General features: G+C 41.9%; 1 protein-coding gene across 2 annotated transcripts in view; it reads right to left on the minus strand.

Annotated features, from left to right (window-relative positions):
• Window positions 1–12,887, minus strand: part of ITPR1 (inositol 1,4,5-trisphosphate receptor type 1) — a 240,080-nt gene extending 227,193 nt beyond the window's left edge. For both annotated transcript variants that reach the window (XM_036738075.1, XM_036738074.1), the window contains exons 1-5: window positions 12,776–12,887; window positions 5,742–5,828; window positions 4,736–4,894; window positions 1,203–1,301; window positions 23–106 (exon numbers count right to left, since the gene is read on the minus strand). In XM_036738075.1, the coding sequence (XP_036593970.1) occupies window positions 23–106; window positions 1,203–1,301; window positions 4,736–4,894; window positions 5,742–5,828; window positions 12,776–12,868 (522 nt within the window). In that variant the 5' untranslated portion in view covers window positions 12,869–12,887. The remainder of the gene's footprint in view (window positions 1–22; window positions 107–1,202; window positions 1,302–4,735; window positions 4,895–5,741; window positions 5,829–12,775) is intronic.
• Window positions 12,888–16,359: the final 3,472 nt, after the last annotated feature.

Raw genomic sequence — 16,359 nt, forward strand, 5'->3', positions numbered from 1 at the left:
CCATCAGACAGCTCAGACCTACCCCTTTTAATATGTCATCTTTGTTATCGCTCCATTTCATGAAGAGGACGATTTTCCAGCTGGTGTTGCAGTTGACAGAATTGACCTGGAAAACAAACGATTAGGCTGACAGAGTGTTCGGTCACGTAGGTCAACCAGGACACACGAGAACCCCTTTATCAAGCTCATTAAATCTTCATTACCGCACAGCAGATAAAGAACTCTGTCAAGTCATCATCTATCCAAATACCTGCAGAGTCGAGGTGTGGCTATACTGCTAATTAGGGCCGTGCCGTTCTGGGGGAAGGAGAACAACATTCCAAGGAGAGGCCTAGTTTTGCCACTCCTGATAGAATTGACCCAGCTGTGGCTCTCGGGCCAAACTCTTCCCGTCTTGAAACTATTACTTGATCTTCTAAATATCTCTTGTTAAAGTGAAGTGAGCAGAACCAGGAGAATGTCTTACAGAGTAACAGCCGTACTGTAAAGATGATCAACCATTAAAGACTTGGCTACTCTGGTCAAGACAATGATCCAAGACAATCTAAAGGACCCATGATGAAAAGTGCTATCCATCTCCAGAAAGAGAACCAATGAACTCTGAACGCAGATTGAAGGATACTTTTTTCACTTTATTTTTCTTGCTTTTTTGTGGAATTTTTTGCAACATGGCTAATATGGAATTGTTTTGCAAGACTTCACATGTATAACCAGTATTATATTGCTTGCCTTCTCAGGGGTGAGGAAGAGTGGGAAGGAAGGAGAGAATTTGGAACTCAAAAATTTTTTAAAATAAATGGTAAATTTTTTTTTAAAAAATACAATTGGGAAATATTTACTGAAATAAATAAAACCCAAGTACCCCAGACACTTATTAGCTGTGTGACCCTGGGCAAGACTCTCTGTGCCTCAGGTTCCTCATCTGTATGACAATGTCAGACTCAGTTTCAGCAGCCTCTACAGTCTGTTCCAGCTCTTCTGTAAAGTGGGTTGTAAACCTTAAAGTGCTACATAAAAGGAACAGTATTACAATTATTACTATGGGCTTAATTCCTGGGCTTCAATTTCCTCCTTTGCAAAATGACAGGGATGGAGTTGATCTCTGTCTGAGCCTCCTTCCAATGCTAACATTCTACGATCCACATTAAGTCTATGTACCTGTCGTCGGTCACAGTTCAGCGTCTTATTTGTCTTTCTCTTACCTCATTGCAGCCTGGGTTGTCCACTAGCTGGTGACTGCTGGCATGAAGAGGCTGTCCAGCATTGACAGGATTCAGAACCACCTTGTCCCCAATGACAACCTAGAAAGAATATACATGTCCTCAGAAGGATGGAGGTGAGGGGGAAAGCCTATAGTTTTTTGGCTCCCAGATGTAAAGGGGTCTGCATACAAACACAAGCAGGCATTTCATAACATAGAGCTCACAGAGAGTGGTACAAGGCCCAAGATGGCCACTGGACAGTTTTGACATATGCCACAGGTCAACATATTGAAAACACACCTACCCCAAACCTCCACTGAGGGGGAAATGGGAGTGAATATTTAATGGAGCAAAAGATATTTAACCTAGTTTAGGCAAACTCTTCTCTATTTGTTTCTGAGCTTCGTGGAATATGAAGATTGGCTAAAGGAATTTGTTTAACCTTGAGAAGACAGGATTTGGTGGAGGGACAGGGAGGAGAAATCATGCTGTCTTAAGTATTTGACAGATCAGCATATGGAAAGGGAATTAGCCTTGTTCTCGGTCCCAAAGGGCAGAAGTAGGAGCAATGACTGGAAGCTGGAGAGAGGAAAATTTAAGCTGGACACAGGAAAACACTTCCTAGCTCTGCCAAAACAGAGTAGGTTGCCTCAGGAAGCCATAGGCTCCTCTTCACCAGAGGTTTTCAAGCAGAGGCCAAATGACCATTATGATATGTCACAGAGGGAATCTTTCTTCGGGTGTGGCTTGGACAAGATGGCCATCAGGGTATCTTCCAGATCCAAAATTCTGAGGCCATTCTAAGGGTTCCATTATTTAATGGATGGCACACCAGTTGCTAAGATCTTAAATAAACAGTAGATTCCAATACAAGTTGCTAAAGCTCACAGAACTGCATATTTCAAGCTGAAAGGAACCTTAGAGGCCTTCCAGGTCTGGCTCCTTTAAATTACCAATGAGGTATTTGTGCCCAAGAGAAGTTAGGTGAACCGCCCAAGGTCACTCAGATAGTGGGCAGCAGAGGTAGAATTCAAACCTAGGTCTCCTAACTCCAAATGTAGCATCCCTGCTGCCTCTCTAACATCTTCTAAGGTAGTTCCTACATAGAGCCACGTAATCCTGGGCTGCAGAATCATTTCCCCAGTTAGGAAGAGAGGCAAAGAATATAGTCAGTGTTTTAAAACAGCTAGCCTACGCCATTTTGGCAGAGCAAGGAAGTGTTCCCCCATGTTGCACTCACATGTTCCTCTCTTCAGCTTCCACTCATTGCTCTTACTTTGGCCTTTCGGGGCCAAGAACAAGACCAACTCCTTTTCCATATGCCAGGCCTTCAAATAGTTTTTAAAAAGCTTCCAGTCCCCTCTCTGCCCTCCTACCACATCCTCTCCCTGCTTTCACTGCCGGCAAAGATAGGTTAACACAAGTCTATTGCAGCTAATCAAGGCAAAACTTTCCAGCTGGATCACCATTCTCAGCGACACTCATATATGTATTTTTCTATGAGAAGCCAGTGATGGAATCCTAACAAAGCTGCCCCCAGACTCAATATTGTATTTTCCTTATAGGCCTCACTGAATAGCAGGCCCACTGCACCTACCTAGCCACACCCTGCCCCCCCCCACCACTCAATATCCTAACTTCTTCATATATGCCTCACTGCTCACTAGAACAACAACAGGTCTGTCCATGAACTCATACTTCTCACAGAAACAGCAGGTGTTCCTTGTGAAGGGATCCCAGCCACTGCCTCTAGCTAGCCACTGCCCCCAGACCCACTCCTCATATTTCCCACAGAAACAGCAGGTGTGTCCATGCACTCGACTACAGCCACATCCATCCAGTCTCAGACAGGACCACAATACTCAGCCAATCAGAATACAGCACCACCAGGATGTCCAAGCAGGATGTTTTCCCGCAAAACAATAGAAGGGATTTTCCCTAAGTAGGCACCTGCACAATAATAGTAAAGAACTGACCTAGAGTGAACTTATGACGTAGAGAGGCTTATTAGAATATCATTATCATACATACGTGCCCCTCCCCCGCCATGTGTTTTTCTATATGCATTATGGGTAATCTCATGTGCACTTCCACTGTGGCTGGAACCCCTTCCCTATTACCTAATCCCTTAACAAACCCCTCCAGCCCTTTAAATATTCATAGTTTCTGTTATGTAATTACATTTTTACCCTATAAAAATCTATCTTGCTTTCCCAGAAGTTGCTGGTTCCTCTTGGAACTAGCCCACTTCATGAAAGGTATCAATCTCAATAAACGCCTAAATTTGGGTTAGAGGTGGTCTGACTCTGAATTCTTTGAGACGGTTGCACCACAACACGTCATGAAACTGCAACACCAGGACCACTCACATATCTCTTCTTCCCTTGACAATGATGAGTTGGGATAATTCTACCCAAAGTCTCCAGTGGAATTTCAGGGGCCTAGAAGCAAGATATTTGCCAAGAAAAGGCTTTGTCTTTGCTCCTCTCCTAGAAGAACAAAGACTAAATCTTTTCTTTCTAAAGGACATGCCGCTTTGTCCAGATTTTTAGGAGTCCAACCAAGACATCAACCAAAAAGGACTTTGACAAGCTTGGGGGATGGAGTCAGAGGCAGAGAAGCACAAAAATGAGAAAGAGGACAAATAAAAGCAAAGGCTTTAAGAGACAATTAAATTTGAGGCATAGTGGATAGTGGACTTGAAGTCAGGAAGACCTGTGTTCAAATCCTCTCTCTGATACTTAATCACTGTGTGACCCAGGACAAGTCACTGAACTCTCAGGCCTCAGTTTCCTTGTCTGTAAAATGAAGGGGCTTGACTCAGTGTCCTCTAAGGTTCCTTCCAGTTCTAGATCTATGACCCTATGAAATTCCACACTCCAAGAAACTCCTTTGTTTCTATCTTCTAAGCTCCTTTTTGAATGTCAAGACAGGGTTCTGTGGTGATTTTTTTGCCATTGTCAGTTTAAGCGGCCAGGCAAGCATTTAGTCATTAATATTTACACAGTATGAGCTTGGCTGAAACGGAACCCACACACAACTTTTGAGCGCCGGGCCTATGACATTACAACCTGGCAATGATATCCTCTTTGAGGACTTGCCTCTGAGTCAGAAAGGCCTGGGTTCAGGTCTTGCTTCTGACCCTTTCTGGTTGTGTACCTGGGACAAGACATAATCCCCTCAGTGTCCCAGGCAATTCTCTAAGATGCTAAGTATAAAAGTCACTAATTTGCACAGACCGAGGAAGTTTCCTCACCAGGCATGGGCCAACCCAGTGCAGGATAAGAATATAGCTTCAACTTCATTTCAGTAATTCAACAAATATTTGTTACACACCCAGGTGCTGCATGTACAAGTATCTACCAGGTGCTGGAGATACCGAAACACATATGGAACAGTCCATGGAGCTTACAATCTACTGAGGATCAGCAGTGAAGATTATTTCAACATCACCAGTTCTTTGAAAGTGGAGCTATAAACTGAAAGTGTGGCATGAAGTATAAAGTACCTTCTAATAGGGATCTGGTACTTACGCTGTCCCCTATGGACCGTAGCTTGTAGAATGGCTGAATGTAAAACCAAGAGCCTTCATTCCCAGCCTCATCCAAAGTCACTCTCATAGCATTCTTCTCTAGGAGAGCTGGAAGCCTCTTATTCACTGTTAGGTATTTGTTACTTTTCAAATGCAGGAGCTAAAAACCACAAAAAGAAAACAGAAATCCATGAGGGGCATACTTTCCTTAAGATAGCTCAGTCCCATGCAATGGTATTTAAAACACCTCTTCTCGTACTACGCTTATTCCAGAAATTGAACCTAGTCTAATATTTAATCAAAAATGAGTTTGATTGGGGGGTTCTTCTCTCCATGAAAATAATACTGAGAACTTTTGGCTCAAGAGACCATAAGGGGACACAGAAAAGAATGTCCTTAGAGGAGAGGTGAGATTCCTCTTACAGAAGAAAGGACCAAGGAGAGAATCGCACTGCACTCTGCTCTGCAGTATCTGCTGTGCTAAGGGTTTCTCATAAGAACTACCAGACTAATTGTTAGCTCCTTAAGGATATCAAAACAGACACAAGGCTGTTCTGGAAGCAAACACAGAAGAGATGCTTATTCTTTCCCATTCATTCTAGTCCATGCCAGAGGCAAGACAGACAAGGGCACAATGAGATCAGAAGCCAAGAGGTAAACTCAGAAACGTGGGTCCTCTCCAACAATGCTTTCTCTATTTACATAAGGTGACAATCTAAATCCCACAATCCTATCCAGGCCTTGAGTTTAAGGTGAAGGGTAGGAGGAAGAAGAAATTCACTGTAATGACCACCTGACTAACATCATTATTCCTTATCAAATTTCCTCCATCTGTCACCCCAGAAAAGGGGTTCACTTGGCAAGAAGTGGCATTCGAGTAGAAATCTCATATCTTTAGACATATCTCTTTAACACTTAGCTCGGCTGGCTTGGGCACAAGGAGCTATATTCTTTGTTCAAACACACTTTGGAACCGCAGAAGCGTGGAGCCAGCCATCGCCACCCACCTGGATGACATTGCCGTACTGGATGACAGTTCCCAACAGCTTCCTGTTTTCTGTCTCATTCTGCTTTTTCTCCAGGTCTGCTGCATGCTGGGAAGAAAGAAGGGACAGCCAGTGAAGGGGCAGCTTTCTTCTGCTGCTTGGTTTGATGACCCTTTCATAACTTACAGCAATCACACAAAATTAATGGGCGCATGAGGATGGTCAGGAACTGAATGAAAACAGGCAGAGGACCTAAGAGAAAATTCCATGAACTCTGCAATTCTTTGGCTTTCTCATACTCTCTTCCACTTTCTGCCCTCCTATCCTGCCCTCCTTCCCCTCCCCTACTCCTGCAAAAAGGGTAGAGGTTTGACTAAAATCTATGTTAATGCAAGAACAGAGTATCAACTTTTCTTGCATCTCCTCAAGGGGTGTGATACAAGGAAGCATGGGAAAAAAGGAGACAGTCTTAGTAATATGGAGAGAGGTCAGTGAATATTGGACAGGCTAACAAAGACGTCTGGAGGCTTCTGGTCTTGTTTGAAAGGCTGTTCTCATAAGCAGCCATTTCTCACTATTTTATTTGCACAGTATTTATTCATTTACTCATTTATTATTTGATGCTTACAATATGCCAAGGCCAGGGGTGAGGAACCTGCAGCCTTGAGGCCATATGTGGCCCTCTAGGTCCTCAGGTGCAGCCCTTTGACTGAATCCAAACTTCACAGAACAAATCCCCTTAATAAAATAATTTGTTCTATAAAACTTGAACTTGGTCAAAAGGCTGCACCCGAGGCCCTAGAAGGCCACATGTGGTCTCGAGGCTACAACTTCCCCTCCCCTGTGCTAGGCTCTGGGCGCCAGGATGTGCTCCAAGAGATTAAGTGACTTACTACTGTGCATACAGCCAGTAAGTGTTAAAGGCTAGACTTGAACTCAGGTCTCTCCTAACTCCAAATTCATCTCTCTTTCCATCAAACTACATTTCTACTATCACAACAACCCTGAAACGTGAGTTGTTGTACTCAGTGCTATCCAGGAGCGAGTGCACCACATCTCCTTCTCCCAGTCCTGGACAGGTGTGTCCTGAAAAGGAGGACATGGGAAGAAACCTAGTATCCAATCTGGTTAATATGTATGCCAGGGCTTCCCACACTCTCTTTTCCAAAGACTCCCCGTCTTCCCTTACATCAGATATTCTCAGAAGGTGGCCAGATACAGGCCTCACTCAATTCCTGTACATGATTTCTCACTGCACTGACCAAAAGTGATGATGAGGCTAGAGAAAATAATATATTCACTAACTGTAAAGTATCATATTCCATTAGATATTTACTGTACATTTAATCCATTTTTACATTATCTTTTGCTGTGCTGCCAATTATAATCCAATCTCAATTATGGAGGGCAGCCTAACTTCCACAATATTTTGATCCCCAAAAGGCTCCCCCCTTTCTCCCTTAGTCTCCTAATGCCAGGAGGCTTCCCCCTGATATTGGGTAAAGAAATTTTCATACTGGCCTCTTCAAAGGATCACAGCCAGCTTGTCATGATGTAGTAGAAAAATCCCTGAACCTAGAGTCAGGAAGACCAGAGTTCAAACCCTGCCTCAGATGTTTATAGGCTGTGCAAATCATTTATTTGGCTTCAGTTCCTTCATCTGTGTGAAGAATAATGATGTCTGTACTACTTACCTCAAAGAGCTGTTCTGAGCCTCCAATAAAGTAACAGATGGGAAGTGCTTCAAAAAAAATTTAAAGTGCTATACAAATGCCAGTTAATCGACCTCCTCTTCCTTCTATAATGTGGGTGAACTCAAGTAAGGCACAACTTCCCTGGGCCTCTGGAAAGTGGGCAAACTGGTCAGGGCGGCACGGAGGACAAATCACCATCTCCACAGTCAGAGACCCTGGTTCAAATCTCTTCCCCAAGGGCTATGACCTTGGGCCAACTCACTTAACTTAATGGTAAGAGCCGACATTTTGACAGAGCTTTGAGATTGCAAAGCCCTTTATGTAGATTATCTCATTAGCTCCACAAGGTTCCTCATCTGTAAAGTGAGAGGGGTGGATTCAGGGGCTTCCGAGATCTCCTCCAGCTCCAGAGCTATGATCTCCTGACTGGTCTCTAGGGTTTCCTTTTAATTCCAGATCTACGACGGCTCCTTTTCCTTCAGACCTGATTCAAGCCCAAACTCTCTCTAGTCAAAATATCTCTGTCTGGCCTGCCTTAGGACCTCTTCTCAAAGGCTGATGGAATAAGAAAACCTAGGGTAAAGGTGGATAACTCATGAAAAGCTGATATCCATTTAATGTCTAAAGAGGAAAGTCTTCAGCCCATTGGGAGACTTCTCTTCCATGTAAACGCACAGGTCAGAGTCACCTAGAATGAGAAGGTACGGATGGACTACAATTTGGCTTCCTTTAAGCCTTGATTAAAATCCTATTTATTATAGGAAGCCTTTCCTGACTCCTCTTACTTCTAATTCCTTCCCTCTGTTCATTATTTCCTATTTATCCTATCTACAGCATACATGCGTGCATATGTGTGTGCATGCATGTGCGTGTGCATGTGTGTGTGTATGTGTGTGTTGTTTCCCCATTAGACTGTGAGTTCCTTGAAGGCAGGGGACTGTCTTTTGCTTTTTTTATATCCCCAGCACAGTGCCTAGCACATAGTAGGCACTTAATAAATGCTTACTGACTGACTGATTGATTAACCTACTGGAAGGAATGACAACATGAAGGAGGGCATATCTATTTATCAAAGTAAGCTAAGAAGGAGTTACTGGATACTCATAGGCTATTTCTCCCAGGTAGCATAGCTGTATTTTAACTGTGCCCTCTTGCAGGCACAGGACATCAAACCAAAGGACCTTTAGTGGTGGCAATTTCAGATATCACAGAAAGCCAGTTGGGGAATTATTTGAGGTGCTCATGGAATCACACTGTTCAGGCAGTTTCCTATTCCATCCACATATAAGCCTCCTCTAAGTTAAGATTTAAAAGCTTAAATCTGATCGAAAAAGATAACTAGATGGTGAATTCCAAAACCAACTGATAGCCAGTCTATAAGAACTATGTGAGATTGCCCCTTCACTGATGCAAACAATAGTTTATTTTCACTCTACCGGATCCTTAAGATAAAATTCCATTCACATGTTTCTCTATTTATATTTGCTTAGGTATATACTGTCCAATGATTCTGAACTGAGAAAATTTCACTGGATTAAAATGTAAATTTCCACAGACAAGACAAGGGCAGGACAAGCAGTGACAGCCATTATGGGTGGCCCACCATTTCTCTCCTCTGTCTCTTTCTCTCTTACACACTCACATCTCTATCCTCTCTCCCTCCTTTTCTCTATTTCTTTTCCCTCTCTTCTCCTTTCCCTTCTTCTCTGTTTAAGCCTTTATACCCACTGGCATCTCCAAGCACAGCAGAGCTAATGACGATATTGACCCTTTATGACAGCTTTGCTCTCCATTTGTTATTTAGAGAGAAATGTTGATACCAAACATCTAGCTATTGGATCTTCCAGTTTATGTTTCATTTTGGTTTGAAAATGGTTTTCTGAGTAAAGCTTTTGGAAAGATGTCACCAAACAAATCAAAAATGGAAACTGTATATTGAGAAGAAAAGGCAATGGAGTTAAATAAAACAAAAATCACCTTTGGCACCTTGAAATATCCTTTTTTCCACTTATAAAATCATTATGCTAAAAAGACTACTCCTTGGTTAATCAATCTATAAGCAATTATTAAGCTCCTACTCTACGCAGAGTACTGTGGTGGACCCTGGAGCACACAGAGATGTTTTAAAATTCCTACTGCTTAAGAAGCGTACATCAAAAGTATATTTCTCTTTCACATCCACTAAAGTCTGACTCCAAAGCCTCATTGTGTGATGTGGAGGTGACCTTGGCTTCTTGAAGGCCATTCCAGGAGAGCACTCGTTCCAGCAGGTTCTGCCAAGCTGGCAAGACTCGGCAAAAACGCAGTACATCTGTTGTCTGAGGACCAGCCTAGCTAAGTGTAAATAAGGGTCACAGACCACAAAGTACAAGACATGGTTCACGGGAGTGCCTCATTATACAGGCAAGGAAAGTGAGGCCCCAGAGAACTTAAGTGACTTGTCCAAAGTCACACAGCTATGCATCAGTAAAGGGAATGCCCTACACTTATCAACTTATAGCTCTTCGACACATTAGCACATCACTCTCTATGGAACCTTGAATTGTGCTTCCAACTGGCAAGATATGGGGGTCAATAGACCTAAACACAAATTTGGAAGCAATCCATTCATCACTGAAGACTTTATCTGAACATCAGTGACTTAGGAATAAATACCAAAGATGAATCTGGAAATTCCATTTAAATGAGTTAACTGGTTACAGTCCAATTAAAAACCAGCAAAAAAGAGTAACAGCTCAAAATGAATCACCCCTATAGCTTTATTAGAAAGGTAACATATACAGGGCTCACAATTGAGCCTACCTGCCTTTCTAGAATGGAGCATTAAATCCAGAGGTTAAATTTATTCTTATTTTCTTAGGTATTCTCTTTTTCTTCATGTTATCTTCGAGGAGGGGGAAGAAGGGTAGGGGAACACCTAATATTTATTCTTCACTAAATGTATTGCTATCAATCATTTTCCTTTAGCTTCATAAGGCAGCACTGAGAGAGCCACCCACAAAAGGTATTGGCCTCCAGACAACAGTAATTATCATGTTGTTTTAGGTTAAACAAGTGAGGTTATATATAGAAAACAAGACAGGCAAGTGGGGATGATAGACAATGATTTACTAATGAATGGACATAAATTTGCTAATGAACCACCAAAACGGTCTCTAATAAAGTTAGGGCCTCGATCTGCAAAATTGCTGAAGCAAATGCTGAACGTGCACATGATCTACTGTCTCCAGATAGATTTCCGAGTTTCCTCTCTATCAAATGCATGTTACAACTTTATCCCTAAACTGAGGGCATAGCACCTGCTCCTCTTCCCCTTGTAGGACCAGCTGAAAGGCAATTCAAAGTTCCATAGTAATGACTATGATTATTAATCAGTGATGTTACCAAGTTCCCTAAGAAAAACCAAGATCAACTTTCTTTACCATTGCCTGGGCTGCTATTTACTCTGCAGCTGACATTGGAAAGACCTGATTAAATGACTGCAAAAAAGGTCACTGGGATAGTAGGAAAATGCCCTCCCTCATCCCTTCTTTTTAAGGTCAACAAGCTCAAAATACATCATGGGATATTTTATTAGGCTTCTGGAAACAAGTAATGCAGGACTGAGTCTCAACAGACAATGATGAGTTGTCACCATCTCAGTTCCTCTTATCCTGGCGAAGCTTAAGGCTCACATTAAGACCTGGTCATTTCTGAGAACCAAACAATGTAAGAGCCTGTTTCAAAGGCACAGGTAAATAAATCATCATCAGGAAACAGTCAAGACATTTAAAATGAATGACATGGCTGGGGTGGGGGGGAAGAATCAAGGAAGCATGACCAGAAGGTAGATGAGAATGGTTAAAGTCCACGGAAAAAAAAAAGCCGAGACTAAACTTGTCAGGTACGTTACAGTGGGGATTCCTTTCATGTACGGCTTTGACTAGACGGCTCCTGGGGTCTCTTGCAACTCTCACATTCAGTCATTCTGTAAACACTAAAGACCACTAGATGTCAGCCTTCTTAAATCACCGTGGATTGTTGAGAGCAGGCAAAGGAAGTGAGGTGACCCAAGTTTCTCATCCCTTATATGGTGTTAATTTAAAATAATCCGAACTTTATTATGGGGGCTATAGACTCATTGCCTAAAAGAAAGAAATCCATTTGAAAAGAGCCAGAGACAAGAAAAGGTACAAGAATAATTCATCTATTAATGTCTCAGTGGATATTTGAAATTCATCCACGTATCTCAATGTCCTAGAAAAGATACCACAAAAATGAAAACACTTAAGAAGTCAACTGCTTATTTCTACAGTTAGGGAGACTGAAAGTTCACATATCTGGTCTTACCTTAGAGGAAAAGGCAAGAATGGGTACTTTTTCTATGGATTGAGGTTAACATGAGTCCTCAAAATATTTCATTTGATTTTTTATTTTTTGAAAAATGAGACTGAAAGATGGCAGCCTGCCATTAATGGGGATGCAGTAGAGGCCTGGCAGGTAAAAGAAATCTATGGGGATTGAGAAATGCTCACAAGACTAAAATCATAGAAGAATAGGAGAACAGAACAAATTTGGGTCTGCTGAATACATCGTTTACATACTAGATCCTGACCCAACCGATTGGGCATCTGCTTTAAACTGTTTACATTTGTGGTGATGGGTTTGTGCTGATCTCTGCCCTCTCCCCCATTTAGAACCAACAGCACACATCAGTGAGATTGCTGCCCAGGGTTAATAGTGCAGTCTCTGGACAAAGAACAGGACAAGGGTAACTAGTCCTTGCAGAGATTGTACCCTTAATCTTAATGGGTCACCTCTTTCACTAAACAACCAAGCCTATTCAATAATCCTGAACATCACCACCAAGCCCCAAATGGCAATAATATGATAATACCTTGTATTTATAGCGATGTCTTTCTTCAGAAGAGAATTCCTGGGAGGTGGGAGGGGCAAATATTACCATCACAATTTTACAGATGGAGAAACTGAGGTTCAGATTAGTTAATCAACTTAAGCAACTTGCCCAGAGCCACACAGCAAGTCAGGACTAGAAGCTGGAGGTCTCCCGATTCTCAATCCAGTGAAAATCAATACCAGTAATGTGCCCTCAAAGTTAGAAGCCCCATGCTGCATCAGAAAGGACAATTTCATGGTTTCTCTGAAGGAAGGTACTAGCTCTTGTGAAACCTATTAACCATCTTCCTTGGTGGGGTGGGGAGTAGGCAGGGTAAAAAAAACCTTCACCACTTGATTAAACAATGTACAATAACAGAGCGCCCAAGGCAGGGTTTGGACAGAGATTCAACCCTACCACCACCGAATACCAATCAAATGCAAAATGAGACCAGACATGGAAATGAGAGAGCATTTGATACATACGTGCAATTTGTTGAGTAGGACTGCATCCGTTGTGCTGTTAGCGCCAGGCTTTGCGGCTTTCCAAAACTGCTTCTGTGCGGAGTATCGATTCATAGGACACAGCTTAAAGAGGCAATCTAGAAGGAAAAGGAGAGCAGGAAAGGAGAAAAATTTGGAGAAGGTGGAGAAAATGCCTTTTACAAAAACTTTTTAACCACTTGCATCCTCTGAATATTTACAACATCTTCACAATAGACTGCATGGGTGCTTGAACATTCACAAAACAAATCACATTTTTAAGAATGGTCCAGGAATGTGGTGTTTAAAAGAAACCAAGTCTCTGAAAACTTTAAATCTTGGAAAAGAGGATTTCCTTTGGTTATCCATTCAACGAAGGGAAGGTTCAATTATTTTGGAATCCACTCACTTAGGGCTTGAGATCATTTAGACAAGGCTCACCTAATTAATGTTCATGTTGTATAAAAAAAGAGAAATCTGCTAAGGAAATTACCAGTATAAATATGATTAAAGGGAAAGTTAAAAGTACCCAAAAAAACCTTTCAAACACTTTAGGATAATGATTAATAATAATACTAGGAATAGCTAGGATTAATATAATGCTTTCAGGTCTGAAAAGCGCTTCACATATATTCACTTACTCGATCCTCACAACAACTCTGTGAAGCATATGCTATCATCCCTATTTTACATGTGAGGAAACTGAGGGTGAAAGAGTTTAACTGACTTGAGAGAGGATTTAAGTACCGGTCTTTGTGTCTCTAAGTCTAATAATGGCACAGTGGACAGAGCAGACCTGGAGTCAGGAAGACCCGAATTAAAATCTAGCCTCAGTGACTTGTCAATTGTGTGACCCTGAGCAAATGACTTCACCTCAGTCTGCCTCAGTTTCCTCATCTGTACAAGGGAGGTAATACTAGCACCTCCCTCACAGGGCTTTTGGTAGGATTGAATGAGATTATATTTATAAAGCACTTGGCAAACCTTAAAATGCTACCAAAATGTCAGCTTTTATTACCGCCTATGCTACACCACCTTATCAAATAGATGGGACATATTAAGAAATTTTTGATTATAACTTCTTTTGAATCTATTCTTTAAGCAGGTCTTCTATAGCTCAAGAGAACACTGTTGGCCTTTAGGCTAATTACTGTATATATTTAAAAGTAAACAAAACAAAACAAAACAAAACCCAAGTCTTACACTTCAGAAACCAGCATAATGACCTTTAATTTTGTTGGTGTGAGAACTCTCCTTCCCAGGGAATGCAACCTAACTATAATTTGTCGTCTTAGAGAGACATCTAGAATTCCAAGAGGCTCAATCAGCCCCTGCGCGGTTCAGAGCCACACAGATAGCAAGCCTCAGATCGAGATGCCCATGATTCACCATCCAGTATCCTGGCTGCTACACAATGATGCTTCATAGGCATTTCTGGTAGAGTATTTTAATATTCAGAATTTTTAACACTTAGGATTGACCTTTCCCACTGTGAGTCAAAACCAGTGAGCTTTTATGGTAGGTGGTACATTTGCAAAATCCCAACATTCAATAGTTCAGGGGAGAACAAGAACCTAAACAGTTGTTTCTGAATTCCATCAGCACCACACTGTCTAAAGATTTCTATCTGGCCACAAGTAATTATGAAAAGTGAAATCAAGGCCACCGAGAAAGTCACTACCAAAGAAAGTGATTATTCAAACATTTTAACCAGTCCTGCAAATGCATGACACAGCCCACGAGCTGTACCAAAACAAAGTGAAGCAAGAGGCCTGAAATCCCAGTCTGACTCTGCCCTTGTAAACAAGGGGGCTATCCCTCGTACACAGTGATGATGCACTGTTAATGACATCAGTAACAGCATTATCTTTGTCAGAGATGCACTGATGCTGAGGCCAATAAGACACCTTTCTTTTTCCATCAGCAGTGAAGAATTTACAATCCTCTCTGCAGCCCTTTGGATCTATTTCCCCTTGTACCAAGAGCCTACACCAGTCAGATAAATGGCCAGAATGAGAAAAGTCAAGGCTTTGGTCAGGTAATGTAAAAACAAAGGATATCAATACAAATTGGTTTCTTCTTTTTTTTTTTTTAAGCTAACTGATCTAAGTAGGTAGAAAGGAACTCTGTGGTTTTCATCTCATTAGTACCATCCTCTAACTCGGCTGCTTCCAGACTTATCGTTTATCTTAATCAGTTTAAAAAATTGAATACATTATTCCCAATATGTATTTATTTACTTTTTTATAAATTATACATGTGAATAACTGTATAAATAATACACATTGTCCAACTTACACAAAAATGCAAATTTTAAAATGATGAGAAAAAGATTAAATCATATTTGATCCTGGAGTCAATAGAAAGCCACAAGAGTTTACTGAGCAAAGAAGGGACATGGTCAGACTTGCCCTGACCATGCACAAAGAACAATCAGAAGCTTGCTGCATTGGTTGCACTAAGGGCCTGAATGAGGGGGGTGACCGCATGAATAGAGAGAAAGGGAAGAATTGGAGAGAAGCTGTAAAAAGGTATAACAAGATTTGGCAACTGAGGTTAGAAAGAAGGAAGAGTTAAGGAGGACACTGAGGCTGAATATGTGAGTGAAAGGAAGTTTGGGTGGTACCTCAAAAGAAATGGGCAAGTTCTAAAGGACAGCAGGGTTTGAGGGGAAAGAGAAAGTAGGAAGACTTGCAATGCATATCACAAAGTATCACGCCTGCTCAACCTGCACAACTCAAAAAGACACAGGGGATTTGGGTTCAACTCATCAGTTATTGGCCTGGAGCCAAAGGCTTCCCTGCCTTAAGCTTAAGGTGAACTCCTTCATCTGTATGACACTGAGGGACTGGGAAATCCTCCTTTGAGGTTCATGCTTTTCATGTCTACCACCCAATTAAAATGCTGCTAGTTGTTGTCTACACAGAATTCCAGGTCACTCCCCTGCCTTCCTCAATGACTTCAGTACATGGCTCACAATTTTTCTCTCCTTCTTAGCTCCTGCCCTAATACTAGGGGACTTCAATATACATATTGACTCCCCCTCAAGCCCCCTAAACAGTCAGTTCCTTAACCTATTCACTTCCCATGACCTACTCCTTCACTCTACCTCAGCTACACAAAGATGGTCAGACCCTTCATCTTGCCATCACCCACAAATGTGTCACTTCCACATTTGAAAACTGCGAAATCTCCTTATCTGACCATAATCTCTTCTACCTTTCCCTCTGCCTTCCCTAACGAAACTCTACTATTTGTCCACACTGTGACCTCTGACCTCTTGACTCTTCAATTCTCTCCCAGGCCATCTCTCCTGCACTTGCCACTTTCTTTTCCCCCTAGAGGTCCCTTGGTGACCCAATTTAACTCTGCACTGTCCTGCTCTCTTGAATCCCTAGCTCCCTTTTCATTTCACCCATTACACCCAGCCAAGCCTCAGTCTTGTATCACTGCCACCATTTACTGCCTTCACAGGTGTCTCTCAGGGTTCTGTCCTGGACCCTCTTCTCTTCTTCCTCTATACTACTTCACTTGGTGATCTCATCCACTCCCATGGATTTAATTACCATCTCTATGCTAAGGATTCT

Source organism: Trichosurus vulpecula, chromosome 9 (assembly GCF_011100635.1).
Source record: "Trichosurus vulpecula isolate mTriVul1 chromosome 9, mTriVul1.pri, whole genome shotgun sequence".
In the NCBI taxonomy this organism is placed as follows: Eukaryota; Metazoa; Chordata; class Mammalia; order Diprotodontia; family Phalangeridae; genus Trichosurus; species Trichosurus vulpecula.